Genomic DNA, 20,936 nt, shown 5'->3' on the forward strand with positions numbered 1-20,936 from the left:
TGTATACTGGTGCTATATTCAGTGTAGCAGGTAAATATAGTATATTTTAATCATGATATACATGTATATAAGATTATTTTCTCTAAATAAAAGTAGTAAAAATAATTAAACTGCATGAAGAGATTAATATATTCTGTAGGCTTATTATTTTGGTGACTGATAATATGCAGATATCTGCAAACAAATTTGTAAATTTGTATGGGGATTAAATATTCATACTGCAAGCCTTGTGTACTTGAAGTGTACATTTTTCGCCATGGATAGTTTTGAATTAAATTTGTTTTGTAATTTGGACAATAATTGTGTTCATTGTTTTGATTACTTGCAAAATCAGTGTTTTTATATTCGTTTGGTATCTACAGTTTACTATAGTCAGAAGTCTACTACCTAGAGGTATGCAACTTCCCTATAGCTAGTCTCCACGGCACAGTACACATGTCATCTGTAGAAGCTTGCACTACCTGGTGGAGAAATATGCTAACCTCTTGGGTGGAAATTGTGAAATGAATGATGGGAAATCTAACAGTAAATTGTAAATGGCTGCTATAAGAACTGGCCACACTTTGAAACCGAAACTCCGTTTTTAAAAACTATGATTTCTTTGATCATTGTTGCTATGTAGTTAAGAACCCAGTAACTATTTTTGTATTTCCAAGAAACTATAAAACAATTACTATCAAAGACGCTGTTACCCCTTTACAAAACTTTCTGTTGTCGTAATTTTTTTAAGTTTATTTCAGCACAACAGCATGATCCATCATGCATCAGCTGTTTCTCAAAAGTTTGCTTCGCAAAAGAGAGAAAGATCAATGCACGGCTAAGCAGATACGTCAGATAATGTGTTAGAGATCAAAGAAAAGTGTAGTGTGCTGTGGGCACTAGCTTTCGAGAAATTACATACTTCTAGGTTATGGACTTCTGCTATAGTAGAACATACATAATTGATGAGTGTACTTCATATACCTTTGTTATTGTATGTCACAGTGTGATGGGATAACGACCCCCGACTACAGTGCAGCGATGAACCCTCAAATGCATAATGAGTTCCAACAAAGCAACAATAAAACGTCAGGCGATATTACAAAGGGAAAGAAGAATATGCATGTGCTGTCCACAGAGTGTGTTTTAAATTGGTGAAAACGTTCTTCATAAAGTAGCTGGCAGATATACAAATAAACATTAGCAAAAATATATCCCTCAGTTGATCAATTACTTGGCTGACAACATGTATCATAGTTACTGGTACTTTATTTGAGGATGTTGCACTTTATATAACACCAGCATACCTGACCATGCTGGTAGCTGACAGATCTCCTGAACTTAGACTGCACACACGCTTGACGGAGCAGGATTCTCACCAGGTACCTGACAGACCTCCTGACCTAAGGCTACACACAAGTTGGAGGGAGCAGGATTCTCACTTGGTACCTGACAGACCTCCTGACCTAAGGCTACACACAAGCTGGAGGGAGCAGGATTCTCACTAGGTACCTGACAGACCTTACCTCAGGCTGCACACAGGTCAGATGGAGCAGAAATCTCACCAGGTACCTGACAGACTTCCTGTCGTAAGGCTGCCCACAAGCTAGAGGGAGCAGCATTCTCACCAGGTACCTGACAGACCTCCTGACCTAAGGCTGCCCACAAGCTAGAGGGAGCAGGATTCTCACCAGGTGCCTGACAGACCTCCTGGCCTAAGGCTGCCCACAAGCTAGAGGGAGCAGCATTGTCACAAGGTGCCTGACAGACCTCCTGGCCTAAGGCTGCCCACAAGCTAGAGGGAGCAGCATTCTCACAAGGTGCCTGACAGACCTCCTGACCTAAGGCTGCCCACAAGCTAGAGGGAGCAGCATTCTCACAAGGTGCCTGACAGACCTCCTGGCCTAAGGCTGCCCACAAGCTAGAGGGAGCAGCATTCTCACCCGATACCTGACAGATCTCCTGACCTAAGGCTGCCCACAAGCTAGAGGGAGCAGGATCCCCACCAGGTACCTGACAGACCTCCTGGCCTAAGGCTGCCCACAAGCTAGAGGGAGCAGGATTCTCACAAGGTGCCTGACAGACCTCCTGGCCTAAGGCTGCACACAAGCCAGCAGAGCAAGATTCTCACCTGGTACCTGGCAGGCCCCCTGATCTAAGGCTGCACACAAGGATTCTCTTCCGCTTGCTGCGGATCTTGATCCAGAGACCCATGATGGGAATAGGAATGGGTACCGGTACCGATATTTTGTGTCGCTAATTGGTTAAGGTGCTATATAGTACCTTTCATTCGCTAGATCGCCTGAGACGTCTGTTCATTTCCATTCTCACACAGAACGTTTTGTGAATCCCTGCTTTCATTTTCTTGCATGAAACCTAAAAGGCACTAAAAATGACCATAGGCCAATGTTTATATTCAGTTTGTTTATTTCATTGGTGTCTTATGCCGTACTCAGGAATAGTTCACTTATATAATGGCAACTGGCAGGAAAGAAAGCGGGAAGAGCGAGGGGGAAGCCATAGGCCTAAGGCTTCATTTAGGCCTAATGGTGTGGGAAGAAACAACAGGCAGAATTAATCTCAGTCGTCTGACCTATCCTCATATTTCTCAGGGCTGGTCAGATTTTAGAAATTGTGGTGTAGGTTATCTCCCTGTATTCACTCTTCAAATGCAAAGGGAAATGGCGCCAAAGATGATCTGCTTGTCAAAGTGGAATCGTAGATTTTCGTTGCGCTCGTTCGACATTCTCTCTTAAACTTGAGTGTTTCCTAAGATTTCTAAGATTCTAGGAAGAAAGAAAATACGCTTTGCGTGACTGGACGGAGAGCGCATCAGTCATGTCTTTAGTGGTAGAGAGCATTGTATGCGTGCCGTAGGTCACAACAGCAACAACAACATAGACATGAGACAAATCCATCTCGGCTGTCCATGCGAGTATTTGGTAAGAGACTGCAACATGGCTAAAACAGAATTAAATATTCTCTGAAATTTAAGAAACACTCTTGATCTAACATTCTGTAGCTGCGGTGGTTAGCGTTACAGCGCGGTGCAACGACCCAGGAGCCTGTGGTCGCTGTAATTTGAAGTCCATCTCAGGTTCCATCTATAAGGACTCAATGTGCTATTTTAAAATTCTTACATTCATCGTAACACTCACTCCATCGATGCCTCTCAACAAACGGATTTCATCTCCTTCCCACTTATGGCAATCTAACTCACCCCCTCTGCTCATTTACATGTGATTTACTATTAGTACCAATGGAACTAATTAACTCGCTGCATTTTGATCACATTGACTGCTAGAACTTTGGCGGTACCGAGTGCCTCAACGAGGACAGCCATTTTGAAGTGTTCCCTACTTTTGGGTTTGAAATGTATGAATTTGCCATTGAAATCCTCAAGAAAACTATTGTATTTCCAATACCGTCTGCAAGAGCAACTTCTGCCTTCTTAATTCAACCCCGAAAGGCATAAAAAGAACTTACATTTTTAGATTTTAAGATAGCACACTGAGTCCATCTAGTTAGACTAGTCCACCTCAAGCTGGCATCCTCTCCGTTTGCACAAGGAAAGATCTGCAGCAACCTGCGGAGGATCATGAGTTTCCCCCAGGCTCTGTTCTGTTTCCTCCCACCATAATACTGGCTGCATACTTGAGTACGGTGTATGACACCAGTCAAAGAAATGAAATACATCTAGTACCTATATTACAACTACCTAAATGTTTACTTCCCCAGAAACTTTCGAGGATCACATACCTGAGACATAGTAACATAGTACATGGTTCAGTAAATGTTTACATATCACATGTGAAAAGCTTGAATAAAATATATTCTTCCATCTTGTGAACAAAAAGATTTTATGATATTCTAAATGCTACTGTCAGGTTTTCAGGACTAACACCATACTTCCTGTGTGACTGAAGTTTAGTAGGAGGGGATGGAGATGGATCTGGAAACTGAGATGAGTGTGTTCAGTGAGGAGCTGTTCATGGCTAGGCTGGAGGAGCAGTGTTTACACCCTAATCTCTCCTCTGGCACACCGTCCGAGAAGGCTGACCTCATCAGGAATGTCCTTGTGCATCAGTTCCATGCCAGAGCTCAGGGCATGTAAGTGTGGAGCCTTCTGCTATCTACCTAAGCACATTCTCCTATATTGAGAAGTATCAAATCATTTAGACATACATAATGTATGTGGAAAATCTGTTTCTAGATATCAACAAGAGCCACCAGTAGAGCCAAGAGTCAAATTATGCAAATTTCATGATGGATGAATTATTGTGTTTACTATTTAGTTATACTATAATTAAGTGCAACGTAGTTGGGTAGATCATTGCAGACTTGAAGTGTGAAGGATTCCAAGATAGTACTCATCTCATCACTCATTGAATATACATCTGTTTTATATTGTTGTCAGTATATCAGACACAGCACTGAAAAAAGTCCAGGATCAGTACTGGGACATGTACAGCAAAGTTGTGGATAACTTTGATGTGAAGGAAGGTATATATGAAATTCTAAAGAAAGTAGTTATATATGAATTACATGTTTTTTGAAACCTATCATCAACAGATCTGTCAAATGTTTTGAAGTAAGCTGTAAACCTTGTTTAGTGGGTGTTCTGGATACACAACTGGTCCTCTGATGAGCCTAACCATCTAATGCAGCATGAATAAGCATTGTCAAATTCTTGATACTCGTATAATCATATGATTATGAGCGACCGAATGTGCAAAGATGGCTCTAGCAAAACATGGTTGTAAAGAAGGGCAGCCTAAAGCTGACAATGCATCAAATCATACTCTGCCTCTTCGTTGACATATATTATTATTGTAACTTCTCAGTTTCTTTTAAATATTCTCTTTTAAATATATTATATATTTTAAAGAACCCCTCTTTAAAGAATAGTTTATATTAGCAGTATGTGTATTTCAAGTTTATTGTGGCATTTCAATAATACTGACAGTACCATTGTCACTGGTATGGTGTGTTAATATCTGGTTATGGCTTTATTAATTTCAAATTTGACCAGACTCTGAAAAACAGTGTTTGTCTTGTTGTGACTGTTTCAGGTCTGAATAATTATGCAGAAGGTGCCTTGGCCTTGTGTAACTTAGGAAGAAATGGTAGGCTCTTGCCCCTTATTTCTAGCAACTACTTAATTAGCAGATATATATACATGTAATTTGTATCATTTTGCATTAGTTTTGATTATGATGATATCTTCATTGGCTTGTTGAAGGCCTCTGCTGCCTAGTTAACCTGGTCACTTAGTAGTTCAATTAAATTAAATGTTGAAGTCTATTTTCAATGATTTCTGGCATATACCTGCCTCAACGTTTAGTCGTTGAATTCAAAAACATGGTAGGTTCATTGCGCAGCACACTTTGCTGAACGAAGTGGGCCTGTTAATCCAGTCTAAAACAACAAACAACTGTTTTGAGGATTGAACAGGAAATGATGCTTTCAATCACTCAATCACATTAAATCCATTTCAGACTAGTTACATGCAGAAAGTCTGATAAAGTGTTGACTTCTCTCTTCAAAATCAAGGTGTGCATGCCCAACGCATCGGGTGCAATCGAAATTCGGATTGTATCTGAGGCCATGGGCGGAAAACATGGATAACGATGCAGCTACGCACATGATAGCCGCAAACCTTGACTGGGGCCTTTGGAATTTATTTTTCTGGCTCACTTGACTGGGCAAATTGTTCTTTCTATTCTGCATCCATGATGGCGGAAGAAATCATTGCTAAGTTGTCAGTTAAGACTGTTTGCATGGTCTTGTCTTGTTAGGCTGATTTCCGTATCATTTGGTTCTGAGGTTTTAGTACATCCGTCTCACCATGACAACACAAAGTTATTTTGATGAGAGAGAAGGTAACATTTCATTGGATTTCAACAACATTTCGACCGGAGAATGGACTTACACTTGCAGCAGTGGTAATAAAGTTCCTCTTCTCCTTAGTGCATGCCAGAATTCAGTGTGTGCCGCCGTTTTGGAGTGGTTTTAACGACCAGCTTTTTGAATTCAATGATTAAATGTTGCATGTAAATATCAGAAGTTGTTGAAAATAAACCTCAACATTTAAATTAATTGAACTAAGTCACTTAGAAGCCTGTCATCAATGCTGTTGCTGTGAATTCAAGCCCAGCTTATACTGGTTTCTCTCCGGCCTTACACGGTAAAGTCTGTCAACAACCTGCAAATGGTCATGGGTTTCCTCTGGGCTCTGCCATCATATAAGTGAAATATTCTTGAGTACAGCCTAAAATTCCAGTCAAATAAGTAAATTACTTGGCAGTACAGGTATGTCATTATTTATTGTTTTTCATCTTTTGAATTGTTACCTTTGTTCCCCCATGAAGAGAGTCAGGCATGGAAGTCCTCTCTCAGTCTCAAGACTTTCCTGTCGTCCTCAGCTGGTGGGCGATTTAGAAAATCGTGTCAGGTAAGATCTGTTACGGGATGTATAACAGCAATTATGTAAACCCTATTAAGAGAGGTAGCAACCAGTTATACTAACTATTGTTTTGTAGACATTTCACTCTTAAAATACATTCTTGTCCATATGGCCTTGACCTTATCGGGGTCACAGTGCATGTCCCATCATGCAGTCTGCTGATTACGTGATTTACACAGTCTAGTGTTAGGCCTTATATAAGGCTCACACCACGTATGCCCAGTGTCTTTGTCCAACACGTGTCAGCATTGAGAGAGTTATATTCGAAATACCCAGATGCCAAGCACATGGGCCGACCCAGCCGTGCTCCAGTCAGCGTACCCCTCAGGTGGACATTGCGGACAAGCAGTTCAGGGCAGACAATTTGCCTGATTTCAAAGGCTCGTATCCTTCGTTTAAACGGTTCGACCACGATGGTGTCCCTATCATGTCTGTGCCTGAAAATAAAGATAGAACTGAAACTAAATGCAACGTGGTAGAAAGCACTGTGAGAGCAGCTGGGGATAAACAGCTTACCTGAAAAGCTAGACATGTTTATTCAGTCCCAAAGTGAATGGTTTGAGGCTCTCATGCAAGGTGTGGATTTATGTAGCGGACTTGATAATGGGCCTCTTCCACCTTTCCCTCCATTGGGAGTACCAGTTCTTTCTCCGGAAGAACTGCAATAAAATCAAAAATTTATGTATGGTAGGGTATGACTTGTTATAAATGGGTTTTACAGAATGTTAAAACGCACAAAATTGAGTTTGTTTCTGTCCCTTATCAGTCAACGGAACCAAAAGAGTTGGTATTTAATGGACTTGAAAAGTGTCAAATTCGCACTGAAATATGTTCATTGTTGGAGAAGCAGGCCATAGAGAGGTGCGCGACAACGTCAGGTCAGTTTGTGTGACAATTTTTTTGCAACAAAAGAAAACTGGAAAATTCAGAGAAATATTAAACCTTAAATATCCAAGTCAGTTTATCATCATTTCAAACAGGAAACGTTAGACATATCTCTGCAACTGGTTCAGAGAGGAGATTTTTTCACAACAGTTGATATGCAAGATGCCTATCATAGTGTACATATAGATGATAATGACAGGAAGTATTTCTGGTTGAGATGGAAGGGTCAGTTGTACCAATATAGACGTCTCCCTGTCGATCTTTGATCACCACCCCGCATATGTACTAAGACATTGAAACCTATGTTCAGTTTATTTATCTGACTATCATAGAAGTTGCCAGCCTTGTAGGGCTGTACATTTCTTGCATGCGGGTTTCCCGTTGGATCCATTATACTACAGGTTTCTTATGTACGATAAAATTCAGGCCATTACGGCAAATCCTTGATGTGATTAAAAGTGTTCTATGCATGTTAGTACATGCACACAGGAAATGTGTGAAGACTTGTCCTGAAGAAATGAACATCACAATGGAAGGATTGTGAAGAGTTCTGTGATAATAAATGAGATCTGTCGTGTATTACAAACATGTACATCAATATGTTGTCAGTTCTTTAAAGATGCATTGTGACCCCGATGAGGTCAAGTTCACATTTAAAAGAATTCCCCGTCTTATCCAAGCACAAGGGAGGTGAAGGATGAGAGGAATTCTTTGAGATGGCAGAAGGCCCTGAGAGGTCACACCCACAAGTTAAGGCAGGAAGGTTCTTTTCAGCTTTGTCTTGATTCTTGGCTACCCACCCATTTTTAGTCTGCCAACAGATCGACTTATGCTGTAAAAAGACACCAGGCAAGTGTGGGCCTTACATAGGGCCTAACAATAGACTCAGTGTAAATGACCTAATCAGCTGACTGCATGATGCGACATGCACCTCAGTTTGGCCATGCTCAAAGAATTCCTCTCATCCTTCACCACTGGGATGCTTGGATGAGAGGGGAAACATTCACCTCTTCCAAGAACAAGACTGCTCAAGTGTCCTGCTCCAATTTGCTCCTGAATAGGGACATAACTGTGTATTAGCTGTATATTACTGTTACCATTAAAACTGTGCTGAATTACAACATTTAGTTAAAGAAAGCCTGTCATCTGAACTTGTGCATGCTTAAGGTTAATGGCAGTTGGTAATTATTTTCATTATTACCCCCATTTAGGACTTTGTGTAATAGTGCTTTTCCACGTATTAAGTTTTGTTGAAGAACTCCTCGGAAAGTATTGAAACGATTTCATGAAACTTGGAATACATATTCCCTATAATCTAAACTTGCATGTGCTTAAGTTTTATTACAAGTGGGTAATTATTTTCATAATTACTTCCATTCAGAGACTTAGTGCAGTAATGAATTTTCGTGTTCACTGTTTTCTCTTCTGATACACTCAAACAGGATGTATCAGTAGTGCGATCAATGCAGACCACAAATGGCTCATAAAACAAACTATTTGAAGTCAAACTTCTTATCTAAGCAACATGACGGCCTGTCATTTCTTTTGAGGTTTTCTTCACATTCTTTCTTTTATTTTTGAAAATGTTGGGAGATGGAAGGAGGGTATTTCGGACATGCTGATTCTAGTTAAAATTAAAACTAATGTCATTGTTCTTTATGACATGACATTTATTTCTCTTCACAAGTTCAGTGCGAAACTATTTAATCAAAAAGTTTGTATTTTTAGGAAATCATTAAGATTTAAGCTATTGACATGTATATACAGGTTTCAGCAAATACCGAGTCTTGTGATACACCTAATCAGGTGGTGAAGATAAGAACTGATGTGAAGCTACCTGAGAGAGGGGTCATGTCCACAGAACAGAAGCAGACCCAGGGACAGACTGGGGTCAGCATAAGGGGCCAGAGGATGTCAGAACAGACCACTGATATCCCAGGCAACAACCAGGTGTTCACATCTAAGGTTCAGAACCCCTTCTACAAGCAAATGACCAACAAAACCCAGGACTCTGGCCATCAAATGCCTTCTAAACTGAACAGTTTACCTGGAAGGAAACAAAACAGTTTTTCATTCAAGAAAGGGCTGAATTGTGCAGAGAACACTTTACCTTACGATCTACCCCCTGGCTGGGATGACCCTTCCTTAGCTGAGCCCAGTGTTCAGCGTCAGCCCCCCTCAGGGATTGAGCCTAATTATAACAGACCACGTTACCATGGTGATCAAGAAGTACCGAGGAAACCACTGTTTGCTTCAGGCGGAGGTCCCACTAGTAAGTGTAAATGGAGTGATGATTGTATTAAAACCTTTCAATGGGAGTTATTTACGCATTTGTCCCACATGATGTCATATATTCATTTATATCCGAAAAATCCAACAAAATCCAAAATCAGTGACTGTAACGGGTTCCTGGGTTAAACATGTTCAGGTCACTATATGGCTGCAGTACTGACAGAGTGACGATAATCATTCATTCACTCTAAATTAGCGATTTGTTTGTTGAGCCAGTATAAAATATGAATACAGCTAGTACATGAATAATTAGGAAGCTGACTTGAACGTAATTATCAGTGAATACTATTTTTAATGATATTAGTGTTAATCTAGACAGATACAATGAAAACAGTTGGCAGGTTTTTTGCAGCATGATATTTTTGGAATAGTCGACACTGCGACTATAGAATTTTTAATTCTCACTCTCATTAACATGTTACCAGGTCCAGGAAATAGTAAGTTTTGTATTACTTACGTAGTGATCTGGCGTTTCCTCTTGTAAATATGTCATGAATCTTGTATTACTGGTGTGAAGAGTGGTTTAAGTGAAATAATTTCAGTTAAGTTATGATTCATAAGTAGGCAACAACTACTAGATTTTCTGCACGCATGATGTATTTAGTACATTGCCCTGTGAATGTGTTGATCAACTGAACATGATATCCGGTTGTGACAGGTGCTTTGAGAGGGAGGTCCTATGGCAGCCACCAGCCCGCACAGACACCTCCAAGCTTTTACAGGAGAGCTGAAGTAAGCTACTTGATCTCCCCTTTCCTGGTTTTATTTGCAGTTTTGTGTGTACCTCCGCTCTTTGGCATTGTACTACAATTTTTGAAAACAGTAGCAGTGTTTTATGTTCAAACTATTTTTTCTATATCCAGTTGTGGTACTTACTGATTGATTTGCCCCTGAAATAGCCTGACACCAGCAAGTGTTAGATTCTGTACATCTGCTGTGGAAGACACAAGAACTTAAACAGGGAGAGAAGAGAGAGAGAGAGAGAAAATGCTGTGGCTTTATGTCAGAAGATTTGTTGGTTATGAAACAAGGTGCTGTGGTTTTCTCCAGGCCCTTCTCACTCCTCCACAGTCATAGTATTAAGTGACATATTGTTCAGTACAGCTAAATCACCAAGCTCATACTCAAATAAAATCTGGTGGAAGGCCAATAACACAAGGTTGTAAAGTGGTCAGTTTCCCACGAACTGTCATATATCCTACTCTGGCTGCCATTCTCTACAGGTAAATAAAATATCTTTATTAAAAGCATCCGTCAAGTGTGGAAATGAGTAACCACACACTTGTATATCTGTGTTTACTTTGTGTTAGTACAGGTGGGTAGAGAGAACCCTGACCCATTCAAACAAGAGGCAGATGTGGACGAGGACAGCGCAATCGGTCCATTCAGAACAGCAAAGGAACAGCTGGTATATAGTCATGCTGTTAACACCCTTATATTCAGAACAGCCAAGGAACAGCTGGTATACAGTCATGCTGTTAACACCCTTACATTCAGAACAGCCAAGGAACAGATGGTATACAGTCAAGCTGTTAACACCTTTACATTCAGAACAGCCAAGGAACAGCTGGTATACAGTCATGCTGTTAACACCCTCACAGAACAGCCAAGGAACAGCTGGTATACAGTCATGCTGTTAACACCCTTACATTCAGAACAGCCAAGGTACAGTTGGTATACAGCCATGCTGTTAACACCCTTACATTCAGAACAGCCAAGGAACAGCTGGTATACAGTCACGCTGTTAACACCCTTACATTCAGAACAGCCAAGGAACAGCTGGTATACAGTCATGCTGTTAACACCTTTACATTCAGAACGGCCAAGGAACAGCTGGTATAGTCATGCTGTTAACACCCTTACATTCAGAACAGCCAAGGAACAGCTGGTATACAGTCATGCTGTTAACACCCTCACAGAACAGCCAAGGAACAGCTGGTATACAGTCATGCTGTTAACACCCTTACATTCAGAACAGCCAAGGAACAGCTGGTAAACAGCCATGCTGTTAACACCCTTACATTCAGAACAGCCAAGGAACAGCTGGTATACAGTCATGCTATTAACACCCTTACATTCAGAACAGCCAAGGAACAGCTGGTATACAGTCATGCTGTTAACACCCTTACATTCAGAACAGCCAAGGAACAGATGGTATACAGTCACGCTGTTAACACCTTTACATTCAGAACAGCCAAGGAACAGCTGGTATACAGTCATGCTGTTAACACCCTCACAGAACAGCCAAGGAACAGCTGGTATACAGTCATGCTGTTAACACCCTTACATTCAGAACAGCCAAGGTACAGTTGGTATACAGCCATGCTGTTAACACCCTTACATTCAGAACAGCCAAGGAACAGCTGGTATACAGTCACGCTGTTAACACCCTTACATTCAGAACAGCCAAGGAACAGCTGGTATACAGTCATGCTGTTAACACCTTTACATTCAGAACGGCCAAGGAACAGCTGGTATAGTCATGCTGTTAACACCCTTACATTCAGAACAGCCAAGGAACAGCTGGTATACAGTCATGCTGTTAACACCCTCACAGAACAGCCAAGGAACAGATGGTATACAGTCATGCTGTTAACACCCTTACATTCAGAACAGCCAAGGAACAGCTGGTAAACAGCCATGCTGTTAACACCCTTACATTCAGAACAGCCAAGGAACAGCTGGTATACAGTCATGCTATTAACACCCTTACATTCAGAACAGCCAAGGAACAGCTGGTATACAGTCATGCTGTTAACACCCTTACATTCAGAACAGCCAAGGAACAGCTGGTATATAGTCACGCTGTTAATACCCTTACATTCAGAACAGCCAAGGAACAGCTGGTATACAGTCATGTTGTTTACACCCTTACATTCAGAACAGCCAAGGAACAGCTGGTATACAGTCATGCTGTTAACACCCTTACATTCAGAACAGCCAAGGAACAGCTGGTATACAGTCATGCTGTTAACACCCTCACAGAACAGCCAAGGAACAGCTGGTATACAGTCACGCTGTTAATACCCTTACATTCAGAACGGCCAAGGAACGGCTGGTATACAGTCGTGTTGTTTACACGCTTACAGAACAGCCAAGGAACAGCTGGTATACAGTCACGCTGTTAACACCCTTACATTCAGAACAGCCATGGAACAGCTGGTATACAGTCACGCTGTTAACACCCTTATGTTCACAATCACCAAAATAAGACAGGCTACATGTACACTGATGTTGCAATTTTAATGTGCTGCCTTGTTTGAAGTTATAGAGGGGGTAATGCCTGAGTAACCTGTAGTAACACTTGTGTTGAATGACTGCAGAAAATTTGTCAGGTGCCATACGAAATCCAGTTTCGGTTTCCTCCAGCTATAAAAATTGCTGTTATGCGGATGAATTACAGTTGAGTAAAATGTAAAATGAATAAAAGAATTCCATTTATGTGATTTGCAGTAATTGTAAGGAGCAATGTCCACATGTATACATACTGCCCTCACACTGCCTTTACACTAGACCTGTAGAACATACCAGGACAAACCTCTTGGTTGTTGTGAGTGAACATTACCTGCCTCAGAAGACTCAGTGCAAAAACAAACAGTTAATTACACTCCCTCAGAAAACATCGTGGAATGCAGATTCTGAAGTATTTGAGGCGTACCATTTGTGATACATTCTATGTAACAGTTATGCAGTAAATACAATTGTAAGATACCTATATATTTATATTCTTTCCACAGTCGATAAACCAGCAGAAGAAGTATGGACAGAACAGGGGGCCAGTTAAACCTGCCTCTTATGGAAATGTGAAAAAGTCCTTAGGAACAAGGTGGGTAGATTTCCCAACACGAACTGTATTGTCATAATATATATATATGTAACTATCTGTATCATAACATAGAACCAGTTTTCAAGGTAATGAGCGTTCTTTACACAGATCATAACAGCACATGTCTGTGAAGTGTACAACAGTTCACTACTTCATGGAAGTATTACATAGTATATTAAAATCAGTATATTACTATGTGACAAACACTGGATGTGACTAGGCTGTGCACCCCAGTCTACATGTGGCTGGGGTGCCATCGGTGTTTAATACATGTATGTTAACCAGCTCCTCTTTGATGTCTATCAACCTGCTTTTTTTTCAACCAGTCTTTGAGTCTGGCTCTGAATTGTCTGCTGAATGATGGGGGGAGGTTTGAAGGAGGATCAGTGAATAGAGACCGTTGTTAAAGTAGAACTGAATGCTAGAGTTGGAATTTTGTTCATTTTATCTGAGTTCAGTGTTACACTTGTAATATATTTTGCCTTCCTGATGTATAAATGTGCTATACTGTTACCGTATGATGTGTAAATCAGGTGACATAATTTTCCCAAACCAAGTACACATCTGTGTTGTGGAAATACTGTTCATAGATTTCGTAACAATGAAGTGGTGCTGTTACAGTATCACTGAACATCTCTAAGAAAGTGTAATAAAGAGAAGGTTCCTGTGCCACTAGTTGTAATTTGGAAGCTAATGGTGGGGTATTGTGGTATGTTCACATCTATGTTGTTGTGTTGTAGAAGAGGCCCAGGCAGTAAGTTTGTTCCTCCAGTTGTTGGACGAGAGGAAACAGGGGACAGGTGAGTCAGTCTAACAGAAAACAGGTAGCAACACTCTTAAAGTAAGCCCTATCAGTGGTTGATTCGGGCAAAGAATCACCCTGAGTACCTCAATGAGACCTCTCCGTGATGTCTGAGGGATTGTTATTCGCGCAACAAAGTGCGGTTGTTGTATTTTCATTTTTCTACACCCATGAACTTAAAATATGTTGTTTTCTGAAGAGTGTGGTGGACACCCTGGCTATGTGAGTTATATCATGTCTCAATCTGACTGCATATAACAGGAACTAGACCTATTTGACATGTTAAGAACAGTTGCTAGGGAAACGCAATGTAATGCCAAAGGGTTGACATGTGGAGTTGTCTCAGGTACCGTATATGAGTCCTTGTGGTGAAGTTCAAGGATCCAGTTTCCTGCACCCATGGTCCACACTGCCATTAAATAATAAAGCACTCTTTGAGTACAGCATAGAACTCTGGTCAAAGAGACATAATTTTTTAAAATCAGATGAAAATGGAATGTAATAAACAAGTGATACATAAATAGAATGCTATGAAACGATAAAGCACTCCTCCAGTGGAGCATTAAACTCCAGTCAAAGAGATATAATTTTTTTAAAAATTAGAGGAATATGGAATTAAATGAAGAAGTGATGAATAAATACTGAAATGACATTCATAACAGATGAATGTGTCAGGGGCCAAGCTAAGCAATCAGATCCAATCTTTACAAAATTCCAGCAACCTCATCCTTCGTAAAGCCGGGCCAAATAAAGCTTGCCCTGGTGGAGAAGAGCCTGTTGATGAGAGACTGAAGGGCTTGGAGCCAAAAATGATTGAGCTTATCATGAATGAGGTTTGTGATTTGAAATTCTGCTCCATGTATGCTGAGTCAGGAACTACAACTTTTGTCATTGATTCAATTTGATTACAGTTGTTAATGAGCAAATATAATATGGTATTACATGCAGGAAGTGATTTTCTCAGATCCCTGTTATTTGTTTGAAACTGCCTTGAATAATTCCACTACATGTCTGATGTATGTTAAATATGAGCATCTGTTATTTAGGCAGTGTTCAGGTATAATACTTATCTCAAACTAACTAAAATATAGTGTTTGTCAGAATATGAGTAACCACATACTGGACTGATATTTTGAAAAAAGATGTCAGTGCAAAATCAATACTGCAACCATTTGGTTTTAGCTCAGGGAATGCTCATTTTAATAGATAGAAAATGTGAGGGAAACAGGTGATAGCACCCATATGGCTGTTGGGGTGGTCTGTCATGGAGGTGGTGGAGACTAAATACCTTCCACCTATTTAACATACATGTATGTCTCCTTCCTCCCCATGTACTCCTGCTTCTGCCACCCATTAAAACTACCAGTGGTATTAGTGAAATATATCTGAGTAGGCCCGATCAAATAATCGAATAAACGTATTTATAGCATAGTATCAAGATGACTTATTTCTGATAGGGTGTTTATAGATGAAGTGATTGGTTCCTTTTATAAGTAGGCTCTGTGGTTTGTGGTGGAGAGAGGGATGAACATCCTATTGTCTGTATCTATGAGTATTTAACCCCTATCTGATATACACCTCAGATCATGGACCACGGTGCCCCTGTTGCGTGGGATGACATCGCTGGGCTGGACTTTGCCAAGAAAACCATAAAAGAAATAGTTGTATGGCCTATGCTTAGACCGTAAGTGAAAGTCCATATGTTATACATCTGCTTATGAACAGAACATCAGGCCTAAACTTTTGAAAAGGACTGCATACATTTATGAAAGTATAAAAGGTTTCTATTTATAAAGAAGTCCATGTATATTATACATCAATACTTGACTACGTGAATAACAGGCCTTGAGGACAGCATGTCATATGTTAGTAGCAGTAACCAACCTTGTCATCTGTAAATTAGTTTACATTAGTTCCACTTGGCTGTTGCACTTTGCATAAAAATATGCCTTAGAATGTTCTCACAATATCAGTTGTCGTGAATCATTTTGTGAATGGTCATTAGGTAACTGGAATATTGATTTTCTCTTCTTGCAGTGATATATTCACAGGGTTAAGAGGACCCCCAAAAGGCCTGCTGTTGTTTGGCCCTCCAGGCACAGGCAAGACTTTAATTGGTAAATAAAGTCAGTGCTGTGCACTGTCCTGTTTTATTTCAGTCATCCATTATAATATTCTTGAGTATGGTGTAAACCACCCATTAAATAAAAAAATAAATCCGTTAGCCATAATTATTTGTGGTAAAAAGTTCGAGTAATTTTACTTTAGTCTCCAGATATTGTTAGGGAGATACACCTAAATATTGATATTGAAATTTCTCAATTTTCTTTTATACTGGTGAAAAGTAAAATTTGACAGTAGTGTGAAAATGTAATGTTTCGTTTATACATGTATGCTTTAACTTTTGATATAGCTGATGGTAAGACAATTATTTGTTATAGGTAAATGCATAGCCAGTCAATCAAAGTCGACTTTCTTCAGCATCAGTGCCTCCTCTCTGACGTCAAAATGGGTAACGTCTCTTTCTGCAGTATTTTTTATAGTACAGTCAGCACCAGTTATGACCTATCAGATTCATAGTAAATACATATTTGAGATCATGACTAACTTTTAATGGCTGTTATTTACCAGCTGTCAGTTATTATCTCCCATGAGACCACGTTATTGTTACAGAAAAAGTTCCAATTAACAGTTATTATTTTACGTACCTGTCTGTTTGTCTAGCTTCATGTGTTTTGTGCATTATTACCTGTAGCTTACCTTTTTACACTTTTGTCTAAGTGATACACCTGTGTGTTCTCTGTTGTAGGTGGGGGAGGGCGAGAAGATGGTGAAGGCCTTGTTTTCTGTGTCACGGTGTCACCAGCCAGCTGTGATATTTATTGATGAGATTGATTCCTTGTTATCTCAAAGAACGGACGGTGAACATGAAGCCTCACGGAGGATAAAGACCGAGTTTCTTGTACAGTTGGTGAGTTCCTGACTTGTCTGACGGAAGCAAAGTTCTTCCACCAGAAGGGGAGATAAATTGTGCAGCTGGTGGAATTATATATTGTGAAATAAAATTTTTTTTGTTTATTTGAATGGAGTTTTGCACCATGCTCAATATTTCACTTATACATGGGTGGCCAGCAATTGGTGGGAAGAAATGGGGCAGAGCCCTTGGGGAACCCACAACCATCTGCAGGTTCCTGACAGACCTTTCCACATAATAACATGAAAATATGAACTAATATTGTCTGTCTATAATAACATGTGTGCTGAAGGTAGCCTGGGGTTTTAGTAGATATTTAGATCAGACTTTAGTTTGATTTTCTACTGTGTTGTAACAATTCTGAATAGAATAGCTCAGAAATTTTGTTTTTAATTAATTAATGTGTATATTTAATTAAATGTTGTGTCTATAATGACATAAGAATATCAGTCATCTAAACCTTGTTTCTCAACCAATCAGGATGGAGCTACCACAGATTCTGATGAAAGGCTGCTTGTGATTGGGGCAACAAACAGGTTGGACCATAGTATGATTATTAATATCATTAGTAGATTTAGGATATTGTTGCTCATTGTATGTATGTAACATTTTATACACTGTAGATTCTCCTACTGTTTTTATAGACCATCATTAAAAGTGTTTATGGTTTTTCCCGTTACTTTGGCGGAAATTTGTTTTACAATTATTACCCAGAATTTATATTGTCAAGCAATATTTTGACCTTTTTATGTAAGAAATAAATTTACAGTGATTTGAAATTTTGACTTAGTGATCTCATGGCCAGATAATTTTGTTAATCTGCTGTCTTGAACGTGATACATGCAGCATACTCTAAAAGACTTGGTTACTTACACTGATGTTGATCTCTTTAGGTTAAGGGAAAAGCAGTGTATTGACATGTTTTGCCTGGGCTATTCTTTGTCTCAAGGCCTCAGGAAATTGATGAGGCAGCTAGACGGCGGTTTGTGAAACGTCTGTACATCCCTCTTCCAGAGAAGCTTGCTCGCCAACAGATTATCCTAAACTTACTCTCCTCTCAGAGGTATCAGCTGTCAGAACAGGAGTTGAATGTCCATATGCGAGAAAACTGAAGGTACAGATAATTTACAGAATTCAAAATCATCAATCTGTCTGAGATATGTGACTGAGAATAGGCTTTTATACAGATGGGTGGCATAGCATGGCCACTATTCCACAGAAAATTGATCCGAAAACTCAAACTATATTATGCATCACATATAGGTCAAGAGTAGCCCAAGATGGGACTTGACTACCAGTAATGTTGATCTTGGCTGCCATTGTGTCTGCCTAGTGTTTAGTTTTGTGGTTTTACTTGATATACGTACAACTCACTTGTCATTGATTTATTTATTTATTTTATTGGTGTTTACACCGTACTCAAGAATATTTCATTTATACGATGGCCGATAGAATTATGGTGGGAGGACACTGGGCAGAGCCCGGGGGGAAACCCACAACCATCTGCATGTTACTTGACAGACCTTCAGCATGAGGAAGCCAGCATGAGCTGGACTTGAACTCACAGTGACTGCATTGGTGAGAAGCGCCTTGGTCATTGAGGCGCACTGGCGTGCTAACCCCCTTTTGCCATGAGGCCCTCACTTGTCATTGTCTCACCCAGTAAGCAGTGTTGTAGCCGCTGTTCACTCTGTCCTTGACTGTGCCTTTTATTCCATTTTTTTTTTACTGCTGTTCCCCTTAGTGTCTAGGGATATTGTCATAGGCCTATCCTGCCATCTGTACATATGTCTTACCATCACACTTTCAATGAGACCTAAATCTGTATATAAATCCCCATAATTTGCATTACAAAACAAAGCCAATACAGGTATGTTTATTGTACAGGATATTCTGGGTCTGACATGGCCAACCTGTGCCGAGAAGCTGCCCTAGGACCAATAAGAGTATCTCCTTCACTGAGATAGAGCAGATTACTGCTGAGCAGGTACCTACTAGCTTGTTTTCATAGTCCGTTGTTTATCACGGTTTGTGGGCGGAATTTACAACAAGTCAGGCATATATAAACAACACGACATCAAGCCAATCCAATCAACAAACACACGAGGAGGAGAAAAAAAATGTATAGAACTTCCGCCCTGAATTGTGTTTGATTGTGTATCATCCAAACTTAAAAGATGAAAGAACTAAAAAAATTCAAATGAATAAATCTGTCAAGAATGGTTTTGTTTAAGCCATATTGCCTGCTGTTGGGATCAGAGTGGTCCTGAAAAATTTTGTAACATTCTTTTAATGTGGAGTGGATTTGAAATAACCATAGGTGATATGACCAATGTCAACGTGAAATATGGTCTGATATCAATTTTACATGAAATCATTACAGCAAAACTAGATTTCAACTGAAGAAGTTTCTGGTCTTCTGAATACACGCGCACACTGGACATACATTGGACAGCTTTATATGGAATTTGTTCTAGTCAAAATAGACTCCTCTTGCTGTAAGATTACACCTTTGTCAACATTAACAACAATTACCAGTGCCATTTCATTGTCATAGCTATGTTATCATGTTAGGTTACCTTTGTTTATAACAATTCTTGAAGGAAACTACAGCATAATTATTAATTCAATATGGAAGCCATCACCACTGCTCTAAAATATTACATTATTTGCTCAGAGTATTCCTACATTTTCATGTAATTACTTAAGCCTCATGCCACAAACCGTAATTATTTCCTGGATCAAACACGTTCTTTTCACAATATGGTTGAAATACCATTGAGAGTTAAAACTCTTCATCCATTCATTAATTTGTTCAAATCACTGCTCTACATGCAAGTGTGGCTACAAATAGCAGCCATATGTGTGTACATTAGAAACTTTAAAGAGAAAAGTGTATTTCTGAATAGTTCATTAGGCAGAGGGTGTATCTTTGCGTTATTGTTTTCCAGGTGCGCCCAATTACCTTTGAGGATTTTGTTGAGGCAATCAGGCAGGTGCGAGCCAGTGTGTCCACGAAAGACCTTGACCCTCTAATATAGACTGGAACAAGCTCTACGGCTGTGGCGGGAAGTGACCCCGCTGAGTACACCCTTGATGGTCGTCTTGGTGACTAGGTGAGATTCTGAGGACTGGAAGGTGACATCTTCCATTTGGTCAGAAAGACAGTCTACACCTTGGATTATTGACTGTAATGCTTTAAACAGGAGTTGTATTCATTGTTGTCTTACTGTGCTGAATAAATTATTCAGTTTTTCTCTTGGTTTTGACTTGCTGTATTCATTGACATTTTAATGACGAGACAAGTTTGACTTTGTTATCGGACTTCAAATAAACCTTTTTTTTTTTTTTTTTTTTTTTTTTTGATTGGTGTTTTACGCCGTACTCAAGAATATTTCACTTATACGACGGCGGCCAGCATTATGGTGGGTGGAAACCGGGCAGAGCCCGGGGGAAACCCACGACCATCCGCAGGTTGCTGGCAGACCTTCTCACGTACGGCCGCCAGCATGAGCTGGACTTGAACTCACAGCGACCGCATTGGTGAGAGACTCCTGGGTCATTACGCTGCGCTAGCGCTTTAACCGACTGAGCCATGGAGGCCCCCAAATAAACCTTAATCACATACTCAAAATACCAGCATCAAATGTGGATGTGTTTAACAGGTGACTGGACAGTACAGCTCTTATTGACGTCTTTACTGTGTGATTTA

At 40.0% G+C, this 20,936-nt stretch overlaps 2 protein-coding genes across 2 annotated transcripts; one reads left to right on the plus strand and one right to left on the minus strand.

Moving 5' to 3' along the window:
- Positions 1–1,506: 1,506 nt before the first annotated feature.
- On the minus strand, positions 1,507–2,193 carry LOC135461857 (uncharacterized). The gene is made up of 2 exons (XM_064739158.1): positions 2,111–2,193; positions 1,507–2,026 (listed from the first exon to the last, which is right to left on the minus strand). The coding sequence occupies exons 1-2, from the start codon at positions 2,191–2,193 to the stop codon at positions 1,507–1,509; spliced, it is 603 nt and encodes a 200-aa protein (XP_064595228.1).
- Positions 2,194–2,333: 140 nt separating this feature from the next.
- Positions 2,334–20,505, plus strand: LOC135476724 (fidgetin-like protein 1). Its single transcript, XM_064756845.1, is given in 22 exon segments — positions 2,334–2,921; positions 3,867–4,089; positions 4,397–4,482; positions 5,052–5,105; positions 6,351–6,433; positions 9,098–9,602; positions 10,281–10,354; positions 10,938–11,030; positions 13,360–13,448; positions 14,189–14,248; positions 14,969–15,083; positions 15,834–15,934; positions 16,288–16,367; positions 16,692–16,762; positions 17,060–17,221; positions 17,705–17,760; positions 18,174–18,312; positions 18,314–18,338; positions 19,112–19,168; positions 19,171–19,211; positions 20,176–20,253; positions 20,256–20,505. Coding segments are annotated over 21 exon segments (2,184 nt in total). The 5' UTR covers positions 2,334–2,921; positions 3,867–3,919; the 3' UTR covers positions 20,301–20,505.
- Positions 20,506–20,936: the final 431 nt, after the last annotated feature.

The sequence above is a fragment of the Liolophura sinensis genome, chromosome 1 (genome assembly GCF_032854445.1).
Source record: "Liolophura sinensis isolate JHLJ2023 chromosome 1, CUHK_Ljap_v2, whole genome shotgun sequence".
Classification (NCBI taxonomy): Eukaryota; Metazoa; Mollusca; class Polyplacophora; order Chitonida; family Chitonidae; genus Liolophura; species Liolophura sinensis.

Bases quoted from the DNA above. Each gene is read 5' to 3' on its own strand.
- LOC135461857 (XM_064739158.1), bottom strand. From the start codon at position 2,193: ATGGGTCTCTGGATCAAGATCCGCAGCAAGCGGAAGAGAATCCTTGTG. The intron at 2,027-2,110 runs GTGAGAATCTTG...TGCTCCCTCTAG, and splicing joins GGGGGCCTGCCAGGTACCAG to CTTGTGGGCAGCCTTAGGCC.